General features: G+C 39.1%; 1 protein-coding gene across 4 annotated transcripts in view; it reads left to right on the plus strand.

Annotated features, from left to right (window-relative positions):
• Nucleotides 1-12,858, plus strand: part of Pot1 (protection of telomeres 1) — a 68,415-nt gene that overhangs the window by 32,339 nt on the left and 23,218 nt on the right. For all 4 annotated transcript variants that reach the window (XR_015047693.1, XM_021164848.3, XM_029478636.2 and 1 more), the window contains 2 exons: nt 2,675-2,965; nt 6,820-6,975. Coding sequence is in view for 3 of the 4 variants with exons in the window: in XM_021164848.3 (XP_021020507.1) it covers nt 2,675-2,965; nt 6,820-6,975 (447 nt within the window). In the remaining variant the exon portion in view is untranslated. The remainder of the gene's footprint in view (nt 1-2,674; nt 2,966-6,819; nt 6,976-12,858) is intronic.

Consider the following 12,858-nt stretch of genomic DNA (forward strand, 5'->3'; position numbering starts at 1 on the left):
TCTGACGGGCTTCAGACTGCTAAAGTACAAGTTGTATAATTCTGGTAAGCTGAGGGAGGGAAGACTAAAATTCTACCCAGCCAAAGGAACTTGACTCTCTCTAGAGAGCAAAAGGAATACAGTGGTATCCAGAAGTCTGCTGGGCTTAGGTAATTTGTCCCAGAATGCAACTGAAAACTGTACTGTGCAGGCCACGCAAGATCACTTAAGGATTCTAAGAACCTCTGTGTTAGGAGAATTAAATTTGAATAGGAAACAGAGATGCAGCAGTAGAGATACTGGAGGTCTAGTCTGGTCAAGGATGACTAATGATCTACCTCTTTAACACTGTCTTGTTCTTCCTTATTATTGTGACAGGCACAGCTTATAAAAAGGCAGTCCATTTGGGCTCATTCTCACAGTAGAGAGGCTGGCAGTGGTGTGTCTCAGGTGGCTGCCAGAATAAGAAGCAGGAGAAAATAAATGTAGATCTACAGGTGTACCTAGTACTAGCGTGGAGGCTCTGTGTTCCATAGTCACCACAACCCATGCTACCCCAGGAGCCTGTAGTGAGCCTTTCACAAAAACCATAACTAGGCCTTTGTATAAGTCTGATAAGACCCCACAAAGCCCTCCCTTATCTCATGAAGGGCAGACTTCTAGATGAAGGCTTCTTGTATTCATATTCTGTCAAGAACTATAAGTCCTACTAAGATTGCAGGGTGAGTCTCACTGAGGCAGAGGGCTTGGGGGACAAGAAAGCATAAATTCAGTCTTTTGTCAGTTTTAGTGTTCAGCTAGCAACTTGCCAAAAGGAAGAGAACTCTGTCCATACGAGGAGGCAACCTTCAGAACCTTTGAGGTGTTGCTCTCTAGTTCCTAGTCATCAAGAGCAGAATGCTTACCATGAGAATCCTAGTCATCAAGAACAGAATGCTTACCATGAGAATAAGTGCTTACTACCAAGAGCTAGAAGAAGAAAGTTTTTTAAAGATAAATGGACTCTGCATTCCATGGGGTCTAGACATTGAGTCTCTTAAACAGTTTTACAGTAGCTATTTTAAGTTTTATTTTTTTAAAAAATTAAACTATGTTCAGCAAATTTAAATGTTAAACAAGTAAAAATATATCAACAGTCAAAATAGAGAAATAGAAGCTGAACAAGAAACCAAAGAGAAGTACAGTACCTAAAAGGAACAACAAATGAAAAATCTCTACTGTCCACATTAATAAGGATTACTGACTGAAGGTAGAAACAGTGATGCTACCAGGCATAAAGACATAGTAGGTAAAAACGAATAGACCATAATGACATTTGCAGCGGTATCTCATAATGTAATGTGTAGCTTAAAGTTCAGGAGAAAAAAAATGAAAGGGGGAAATATGCTTAAGACAGTGAGGCAACTCTTAAAAGGTTAATGGTGGGGGAACATTGAAAAGCACCAGCCAGCTTAAAATCAGCTGGAAGAGAAAGTGCACACTGCATACAGGCATCAATAGCAATGATCTCTGATAAAGATCGATGTACCTAGACTAAAGGACTCTTCAGTAGCATGGGCCCTTTCCAACTAGAAATTGGTTAAGAACTTGCAAAACTATTTGACTGTAAGTAAATGTGTACGGTTTTTGACCTATCTTAATAATTTCACTAAGAGGTACGTGCCTTAAGCAAAAGCAGTCGGTTTGTACAGACCAGTATCCAAGGGACAGATGGGATGATGAGGGAGAATTACAGTACTAACCCGTCAAGCTTGTGTAGTACAGAGTACATAGAGGGAAGTGGGAAGTTAACAGGGAGTGTCTGGTACAACAGTAGTGAATCTGTACACACTGTGCTGCCAAGAATCTATTCATACCTAAGAAAGTAAGTGAAGCATCAAGAAAACAGACGTGGGGAATAAAAGAACAATAGGAACCACGTGTTTCAAACACAAGAGTGAGCAAGAGAAGTAATACAGTGCAGTGGTAGAGAAGACTTACACATGACCATAATTTTATATAGGCTTGACTACTACCAAAATTATAAGTTCAATAAATATCAAGAGCCAAATATGTGCTGTCTACAAATTTCATTTTAAATATAAAAACAAATGCAAATTGATAAAGTATAGGAAAAATTATTTTATCAAGCAACCAGAAAATGAAATAATTACTTTGTTTTCAGTCATAGAATATTACCAGAGCTTTTAAAGTATATGGAAGTATTTCATATGAGCAAGTGAGTTCATGAACAAAATATTAATACTATGTATTTTATAGGTGTACATTTGTAAAGGAGCCCACAGACTTACACAGAGAAAGTCCTCACAGTGTGTTTCAGCGTATTCAGTCATCAAGATGCCTTAGCCTCTGTTGTGTGCATTACTTCACATGTTTGTGTCTTCAGGATTTTGCTATGCCACATAAATAACTGTCACACTATTCCTTCACCTTATCAAAAATTACAGTTAAACTCATACATGGAACAATGCAAGTTTAATAGGATTTGGATACTATTTTTCTAAAGTATAAATTTTTCTTAATGTTTTAAATTTTGAGTGGTTGTGTATTTTGACATTATCAATTGATTGCATTGCTTCATGAGCTAATTCAATGGGTAAAAAATACTCTCTTACTTAAACCAGAAAAATGTATAATTTCCGGTGTCTCTGTTTTCTGAGTTTTATTCATTTTCTGCTTTGTCCCACTTTCTTAGATCCAAGTGTATAAAAATGAGCTTCAGGGAATCAACTGCTCTGGTTTCGCATCTTTGACATTTGAAGGGACTGTAGGGATGCCTGTCACAGCACGTACTTCCAGCAAAGTTTTTAGCTTCACTCCTCAGGACCAAAAAATGGTAGAAGCTTTGCGGGTTTGGGCATCCGAGCACATTTCAGCGCCTTCAATTTTAGTGCAGCTGTGTGATGTTCAGCCCATGCAGTACTACGACCTGACCTGTCAGCTCCTGGGTAAAGCACAGGTGGACTCCACAGCATTTCTTCTAAAGGTATGCTTTAAGTACCTGAAATCATGCTTTAGTGCCACCTGGCTGTCATTAAGGAGCCTGTAGCATTCTGAGAGTGTTTGTAGACTGCTTTTCATACTGAATTTAACTGAATGTATTGTTGCTGAGACACCCCGCCCCTTTTAACATAGTTGTACTCCTGCACTTTCCTGTCTGTGCTTTACCTTCAGAGAAAAATAGTGTCAAGTATGAATTTCAGGAAGAGTCTGACACTCACTTCTTTTAATAATAATGAGTTACAGAACAATGACACTTTTGTGTTGGGATTTCTGCTGCTTTGTAAAGTCAATTCTAGGTTGGACAGTGGTGCCACACGCCTTTAATCCCTGCACTTGGGAGGCAGAGGCAGAGAGGCAGAGGCAGAGAGGCAGAGGCGCAGAGGCAGAGGAGGCAGAGGCAGAGGAGGCAGAGGCAGAAGCAGAGGCAGGCAGATTTCTGAGTTTGAGGCCAGCCTGGTTTACAGAGTGAGTTCCAGGAAAGCCAGGGCTATAGAGAAAAATCCTGTTTCAAAAACAAACAACACAAAACAAAACAAAACAAAAAATCCACAGCCAAACAAACAAAAAACAAACAAACAAAAAAAGTCACCTCTATTGTTATCCATTAACTTCCTTTTATTTTTATTTTTTCAATTTTTATTAGATATTTTCTTCATTTACATTTCAAATGCTATCCCAAAAGTCCCCTATACCCTCCCCCCGCCCTGCTCCCCTACCCACCCACTCCCACTTCTTGGCCCTGGCGTTCCTCTGTAATGGGGCATATAAAGTTTGCAAGACCAAGGGGCCTCTCTTCCCAATGATGGCCGACTTTGTCCCCATGTCTTTCACTGCCTAGTTCATGGGAATGGGCATAAATAACCTTAAAATGTTTGGTGGTATCTTTGTTTTGTTTTTACATCAGCAAGGAAGAAAAAAATGCAGTCCCATAAACACTATGAAATCTTCATTTACTCCTCCACCACGGAAACCTAGGGAAGGAAGTTACTTCATCTTCCTCCTTGCTTGGCCGTATGGTAGAGGGGGCTCAGCAGCACCTCCTTGGCTGAGATCCTTGTTTAATTCTCTGTTGTCTCTATTTGGAATAATTAGATGAGAAATACAGTGTCATAGTCCTTAGACAAGACAGGGACTAGCATTGCGGTTACTGCTGGGACATTTTAAAGGAACAGTGAAAATAGAAATCACTGAATAAAATACCACGTTTTTGAAGTTGACAGCTTTATATGAACAAAGCATAGAAATAAAATCTTATTTTAAAGAAAGTTAAGTACATCAAGTAAATAAAGCTAAACCAGCCAGGCATGGTGGCGCACGCCTTTAATCCCAGCACTCAGGAGACAGAGGCAGGCAGATTTCTGAGTTCGAGGCCAGCCTGGTCTACAAAATGAGTTCCAGGACAGCCAGGGCTACACAGAGAAACCCTGTCTCAAAAAAATAAAATAAAATAAAGCTAAACCAAACAAACATAAAGTCATCTACAGTTAGAAAGAATCTTAAACAAATCACTTATGTTCCCTAGGCAATGTGACGACCTTAACACATTGCCATTTATTAAACATTAAACATTACTAAGAACGAAAGCACTGGCTCTTTGCAGACAGTACCTGTTGACTGTTTGGCTGTTACTACCCTGTAGCTGATACAGTCAAAAATGCATATTTTTTCTAAAGAACTAATATATGCCTGTAGCCCATTTTAGTAGATAATCTATTATCTGATGGGCTAACCTTGGGGAAAAGGTTTATTATAATATTGTCTTTTTAGTTGTACTCTTTGAGAATTTCATAAATGTATACAATAAAATATTATATCCACCTCCGATTTCTCCCTTTATCTCCTCATCCATCCCACAGAGCATCTCATTCACACTTTCATGCCTTTTCCTTTCCTTTTTTTGTTTTTGTTTGGTTTTCAATAACTCGCTAAGATCATTTAGTTTTGCCAGTATATCCTTGAATGTGAGTCCATTCACTGGGACATAGAAAACCCACCAATGATGGCACTCCCAAAGACAATGACCCTTCTTCCTCCAGAAGCTATTGACTGCAAGTGTCAGGGGCTGCAGCGTGGTAAGCCCCTCCCAGTCCATGCTTGAACACTAGCAGGTCTTAATAAGATCAAGGAATTTATTTTAAATTCAGCATTGAGAAATAATTATAAGAAAATTAGCAAGGCTCTCTTCAGGACAGCTTAATATGTCTAAAAATCTTTGTAAATCATTTAAAATTGTTTTCATGAATTTCTCATTTTAAGTGTATGAAAAAATATACTTGAAATAATAGTTTACCTTATATATAGTCAAAACCTGGAAAGAAAAAAATCCTGTAGTAATTGACTGGGTAAACTATTTTTGTAGGCTAGAATGTTCTAGGACTATACAGTGCAACTGTAGACTTAAACTTCCTAAGAGAAACTTTAGTAGTAGTCTGTTTAGTAACACGTCTACATCTGTATGCCGAACGTGTGCTTAATAAGGTAGGGAAACTAGCCTGCGAACAATGAATGGCAATCTTTGCTCTTAACTACTTTGAGGGAATAGAATGATGACTGATTTTCTTATTCATCAAAAATAATTTTAAATCAAATATTAAAAACAGGAAAATGGACATTATTCTAAGTTACACTTACTAGTTTGCAATGTAATCTTTTCCTTTCAGTACAATCGTAATCTTGGTCCCTTTTGTAGTAATCGATTTCAGGTTTATTTAGTAGTTATGTATTGTAGTATCATTTCTGTTGCTTTGATAAGACACCTTAACCCAAATTAACCTAGGGAAGGGAAGAGCAATTTGACATATGCCTACACATCGCAGTCCAGAGGGCAGTCAGGAAGGGCGCTCAAGCGAGAACTTAAAGCATCATATTCCAGTATCATACTCCGTGCCAGCCCAGGTCGTGTTGCAGAAGTCATGAAGGATGGTACTTGTTTGCTGGCTTATGGAGCGGTTTATACTCAGTTAGCTTTCTTACTTGGTTCAGGACAGCATTCCTAAGGATGATGTTGCTCTCTGTGGACGGAGCCTTCCTGCCTCAATCAACAGTTAAAAGCAAATCCCCCACAGTCACGTACACAAGCCAGGCTGATCTAGGCTTTATTTTTAATTATCTGTATAAGGGTATGTGTACGTTTATACAGATGTCTGGTAATGCCAGGAAAGTGTCTTAGATCCCCTAAAGATGGAGTTACAGTCAGTTGTAAGATGCCTGACATTGGTGGAGGAAATGAAAGTAATATCTTCTGTAACAGCTACATGCACTATCAGTTGTGACCATCTTTCCTGCCCTCAAAAATCTTTAAACAAAGCATTATCCCACTGTTTCTCTATTACTCTGTTCATACAATGTAGATGCTAAAAAATAATTTTAAGTTCAAATTTCTTTAAGCATCTTCTGATTTCTTCATATTCAGTTTGAAGCAGGTATAATCTGATTATTTTAATGTTTTCTTTTTCCTTAGTTTGCCTTATATCTTTGTTTTTTCTAGTAACCAGAAGCCATACATACTCAGAGCTGATGGGTATAGTGGAGGAGATAAAGAGAGGGAGAGGAGAGTAGGGGGAGAAGGGGTGTGGTATTGGAGAACAGGATAGAAAAAATCCAAAGCCCACGGCTAGTTAATATTTTATTTGGTATCATACAGTGACTTTTTCGTTTTTTGTATCTTCACATTTTTCTGCTTATCACCAGTAGTTCATAATTGCTCCTCTTACAATCTCAGATGGCTATACACCGTTTTAAGGTACTAGATACTTAACAACATACAGCGATTCATGTTACGCTTGCCCACTGTTTGTGGATAAAGAGCACTGAGCTTTACTTTACTTTCCACGGCAGGTATGGGATGGGACCCAGACTGTGCCTCCCTCTTGGAGAGTCTCCACACAAGATCTCACTTTTGAAGGTGACTTGAGTCACATTGAACGGCTACAGAGTCTGGTGGTGGACATTCTAGTCTACGATAACCATGTTCAAGTGGCAAGATCCATCGAGGTGATGTTAAGTAGACAGATGCTTATTCTTTTGTTTTTTATATCCTTTTTAGTTTTGTATATATTGTTTGTAAGTAATATTTGGTGTATAGAAATTAATTTCAGATTAATTTATCTTCAAGATTTAACTTACAAAATGAATATCTAAATTAAATTTAAAAACTTTGAATATGATACACACACACACATTTTAAAATTTTTTTTCCTTGTGGATATAATTGCATGATTAACTCTTGTTCTCCTCTCCTTCCAACCCCTTTCATGTACTCTCTAGTCCTTGCTGCCTTTAAAATTACATGGCCTTTTCTGCTTTGTGTGTGTGTGTGTGTGTGTCTGTGTGTGTGTGTGTGTGTGTGTGTGTGTATTTTCTAAATATATAAACAGTATCTGTTCCATCCTTATAAATGTTACTTGCATATATGTTTTCAGAGTTGCCTTTTGGTATTTGTCTTAGTTAGGGTTTCTGTTGCTGGGAAGAACACCGTGACCACGGCAACTCTTACAAAGTAAAACATCTCATTGGGAGTGGGTTTAAGGTTCAGAGGTTTTAGCCTATTATCAATATGACAGAAAGCATGGGGACTCTGAAGGAGCTTGGAAGGAGCCAAGATTTCTGTGTCTGGATCAGCAGGCAGCAAGAAGAGTGAGCCTCTAGGCCTGGCTTCTGAAACCTCAGAGCCCACTCCCTCCAGTGACACCCTTCTTCCCCACAAGGTCACTCCTACTCCAACAAGGCTACACCTCCTAATAGTGCCACGCCCTATGGGCCTATATGGGCTATTTTCATTCAAACCGCAATATTCCACTCCCTGGCCCCCATAGGCTTATAGTCATATCATAATGCAGAAGTGCATTCAATCCAGCTTTAAAAGACCCCATAGTCTATCACATTCTCAACCCCATTTAAAGTCCAGAGTGTCTTCTCAGACTCATGGAAGACTAAACAATTAATCATCTATAAATTCAAAAGCAAAAAGGAAATTATATACTTCCAACATACTAAGGCATGGAATAGACATTACCAACACAGAAGAAAGAGAACATAATGAGGAAATACTATACCAAAGCAAGACTGAAAACAAACTCTGAACTCTATTCCTTGTCTGATGTCAAAGCACTCTTCAGATCTCCATCTCCTTTCAGCTTTGTTGATTGCATCCACTTTACTCTCCTAGGCGGCTTTGACTCCCTGTTGGCCATCCTCCTTATCAGGTATCACTGCTCTGGTATCTTCAGCATCTTGTGGTCTCCAAGACAGTCCAGACTTTACTTTCAAAGTTTCACACAGTAGCCTTGTATGCCTATGTGCAGGGACACCTGTGCTGTATGCCTATCTCAGCAGCTTTCCTGAGCTATAGAGAGGATATGTCAGAACCCCAGTCTTCTTCCCTGGTCTAAAGCTGCCAGTCACTGCTGCTTGCTGGGACTGAAACATGGCTCCCTCACTGCATTGTATCTTCAGCAGTTTTCTGTTTTATGATTTCCTCCACTGCCTAAGCGTGGCTGTCATAGAGCTCACTTGGTAGACCAGATTCTGCCTTGCAAGTGCTGGGATTGAAGGTGTGCATTACTGTGCCTGGTCATAAGCTTTTCTTTAATCCTTTTAGTTAGTTGATAGCTCTTCCATTTCGCCTTATGCAGATTTTTTTAGACAAGAGTAGAAAGTAGTCATATTCTTCACCAAAATATCAGAAGAATGATCTCTAGGCCATATATTAATATTATTCTCCCTGAGCTGGGTCCCCACAGTTCAGATCACCTACACCACCCCGTCTTCCATGTTCTTACTAGTATTGCCTGTTAAGCTACACTTAAAGCATTTTACCACTTCCCTAACCCAAAGTTCCAAAGTCTACATTCCTCGAAATAAAATCATTGTTTGGCCTATCACAGCAAACCCTTAGTCCCTGGTACCAACATCTGTCTTACAGAGTTTCTATTGCTGTGAAGAGACAACATGACTATGTCAAATCTTATAAAGGAAAACATTTCATTGGAGTTGGCTTACAGGTTCAGAGAATTAATTCATTATTATCATGGAAGAAAGCATGTTGCTACACAGGCAGGCATATGTTGGAGAAGTTGCTGAGAGTTCTATGTCGGGAGCATCAGGTAGCAGGAAGAGAGTATGAGCCACTGGACTGACTATAGCTTCTAAAACCTCAAAGCCACCCATAGTGACACATTTCCTCTAAGAAGGCCATAACTATTCCAACAATGCCACACCTCCTAAGTAGTGCCACTCCCTATGGGACTATATGGATCATTTTCATTCAAACCAGCACAGTATTAGATAACCAGTTGATGCCTTCTTCCCTGTGGAAGACTGTTTCTCCTGCTATCCAAATTCCTTGGTTGTCTGTAGATCTTCCTCTGACTTTCAGACCTTGTCAGCTTTCTTTTTCCATGTTAGCATGCCTATTGATATCACCCTGGTTCAGACCATACTTTGCAAGCCTTGCTGGTATGACTTTATGGGTTTTTAGACAAGAGCAGAAAGTAGTCACATTCTTCACCAATATTTCTAGGAAACACAATCTCATAGCAACCGTGTCTCTGGCACTTATGTCTTCATACCCCTGGTTTTGAAATGGTGCCTGAGCTTCAGGTTTTAACCATTAGAAAGCCATCTCTAAAGCAGTATGCATCTCCAACATAATATTAATGACAAATTATTTTATTTAAATGGGTAGCATCTGGACAACATGTATACGTAAATCTGCTAATACTATTTTTCATTTGTAATGTCCACTTGTAAGTAGCTTAGAGGACTAGAAGCAATGGGAATACGTGAATTTTCATCATTCCTTAATTTGTATGAAGCAAAATATTTTGTATTGTTAAAGTTTTCAAGTTATTGTAGGAAACAAAATTTCACATTCAATATAGGAAATATCTTCAGGCCACATATTTTGTTTAGAATCTCCTTGAATTCTTTTTTGCTCATCCGTTTTTCCAAAAATAGATTTTGAGTTATTGATAGCTGCCGGAGCACAGTCTGATTATCTGAAAGCAGAATCTGCAGCATCTGCTCTGGGTCCTGCCAGTGCTTATTCTGCAGCTCCTATTCCGTGAACCACCAGGTTCCAGACAGCCAGAAAGAAGTCTCTATTCCTGCATGGTTGTGGGAAAGTACACACTGAGGTCCCCAGTCATCACAGGTCACTGTGTCCAGCAGACATTGGACATTGACCTCACAGGTCTGTCCCAGTGAAGTCAAGTAGCTCTGTGATAGGCACGTGACTAAGGTTCTCACTCCAGTTCCAGCTCTCTAACTTCATTTCTTAAGACGTTCTGAATTGTTTTGATAGAGTGTAGACATGGACTATGTCTTAAGTATTATACCACCTCTAGCACACACAGTTAATTTGAATGTGTTTCGTATATTGTATAGGCCTTTCTTACTGTCCATGGAAATTTGGCAGTTTTTAGTAAAAATTTATATTCATAAATGGTAGAGAATACTTTCTGTTAATTTTTACCTATATATTTTTAAATTCTCTGGTAGTAGATAACACTATCGTGAATAACAATATGCAGAGTGACTTGGATATTATCTCAAGAGAGAAGAGCTGCTGCTTCATTCCATTTTATGTGACAAAGTAAGGCATTCACAAGATCAAGCTGCATTGTCTTTTTCCAGGTTTAGTAAACACTGAAAGGAAATGATCTTAGCTGTAGATCATTTCAACCTATCCATAAAAAGAGAAAACACAGAAATAAAACCGTATGTGTGCAGCTCAGTGCTGTTGCCTTTTGTTAAACAAATGTCCTAGAGCAGAAAACACTGGCACTCTCATACTGTGTTACAGAATGTCTTTAGCTCACTCAGATCAGTAAACAGCGTGAAGGGTAGGGCCAGGGCTTGTGACTATGTCATCTTATCGTTTAGACACGAGTATGTGCGTGCAGGCACCCCTGGACTTGGGAAAAATACTTTTGAAGATAGACTTTTGAATTTTTCTCTGAAGATTCTGTCTACACAGATTGGAAACAGTAATAACCATCCGTGTAAATGTGAAAGTTTTCATGATACGCAGGAAGGGTTGATTCTTTAATGAGGAGAAAGGGTGTGCACTTTTACTCTGCTCCATTGTCTGCTTTGATCTTTGGATCATTTGAAATCCCTTCTCTTTCCCTGTGCTACTGCCTTAGCTCCACAGGTTCCTCTGCCTGCCCTGCTTGCTTCTCTTGCTTAAATCTCAACTAGCTCATTGCAAAGGCTCTCCGGGGAGGGCAGGGAGGATTAAAGACCATCTGCTGGTTTAGCAGTCCAACAGTATTGTAAATGGGTTTTTAGTCATAATGTCATATCCTCTGCATGTATCCTCTGCATGGTCCACTAGAGGGTGATGTGAGCACACATAAGTAAGAAAATAGATGGCTCGTCTTTTCTCTCATGGACATCGTAGCACTATAGCCTTTGCAGGTCTGTATCAGGATGCAAAGGCTTCTCTGGGTGTGATATAACTATGTAATCTTCCTTGGGACAAGTTTTATTCATTTTCTCACAAGTCAATCAGAAGTCTTCAGTCATGTGTCATTGATGCGGCTACCTTATTCTCGGCACTTCAAGACAGATGTTCACACCAGCATGCATGGGATAATTTCATAACTTGTTGTATCGGAGCAGGAAAAGTGCTTTTAATGATGACTTTGTTAGGAAGCATGATATCGACCTCCATAAACAGTGTGCTCTTACCATGCTGCAATTCTTACAACAGCATAAAACATATGTAGTCATATCACACTTTGTCATTTAGTGGCCTACTAATTATAGTTAGCTATAGGAGAAAATAAAAACATTGCACTGTACCTACTTTTTAAGCAAAAATTGGAGAATACTCTTTAATACTGGCATTGTGATTTCTTTCTAGTTATATATTGTAGGTGCTTATCTACTTATTAAATAAACCTTTGTTACAGATTAGGCTACACCTTTATGTTTTTTATTGTAATTCTTTAGCTTGTACATTCGGGAAAAATATTGTATTAGTAACAAGATTAAACAAGTTTTTTAACATAATAGATCATCAGACACATTTCATAATCTTTAGTCAAGCTATAGAACAATCCAGTACTGCCTCCAGAAGGCGTTTGTAATAATAACAGTTTGTCATGCTGACTCTTGTGATCTGTTTAGAGAAGTAAGCACAGTCTGTACATGCTGTATGCCGCTGCAGTGTAGTGAGGAAGACGGAATAAGTAGCACACTCCCCATTTCCATTCTCTCCTGAAGAGTTTGCCACAGTTGTTCCCAATAGAGCTGCACATGCGACCTTCTTAAGCCCTTGCTGAGCTCAGTCTCTGCAGTTCAGGTTCCCTCTCTTTCTCTAGCACGTAGCTGTGCTCAGTATCCTCCTTAGAGTGTTCATTCTACTTCCACCTTGCCCCACATCCTGCTCTTCGGAATGATCTTGGCTTTTTCTTCCATACACATTTTTGGAATATGTAGATGTCGGATGTCATGGAAGACCCCGAAGTGTCTGGCTGAAACTCCTTAAGTTTAAATTTTAATGTAAATGAAATTGTGTTTCAGATAGCTTAGCTAATGTAGATCGTTTCCCTGTGCCTCAGGTTTCATTCTAGTCCTTTGAAGGTTATCAACATCTGTGCTATAGAAATGCTGTACTAATAAATAAATAAAAAGGCAGACGTGATAAACATCCCAAGACACTTACAAAGTAGCCATTTTAATATCTATTATTCTAGTATCTCACTTTAGAGTCCACAGAAAAGTACATATTTCTCTTGAGTTTTTACAAATTTTCCCCAAACTTCTGTCTTGCCTTTTCCACGTCTGATGTAGAAGAAGCAGGTAAAGGCATGTGGGGAAGATAGGCTGGCTCCCTCCTCCTGCCTACCCTCTTCAGAACATCCACCA

The sequence above is a fragment of the Mus caroli genome, unplaced genomic scaffold (assembly GCF_978045245.1).
Source record: "Mus caroli unplaced genomic scaffold, Mus_caroli_1 scaffold_7, whole genome shotgun sequence".
Lineage (NCBI taxonomy): Eukaryota > Metazoa > Chordata > Mammalia > Rodentia > Muridae > Mus > Mus caroli.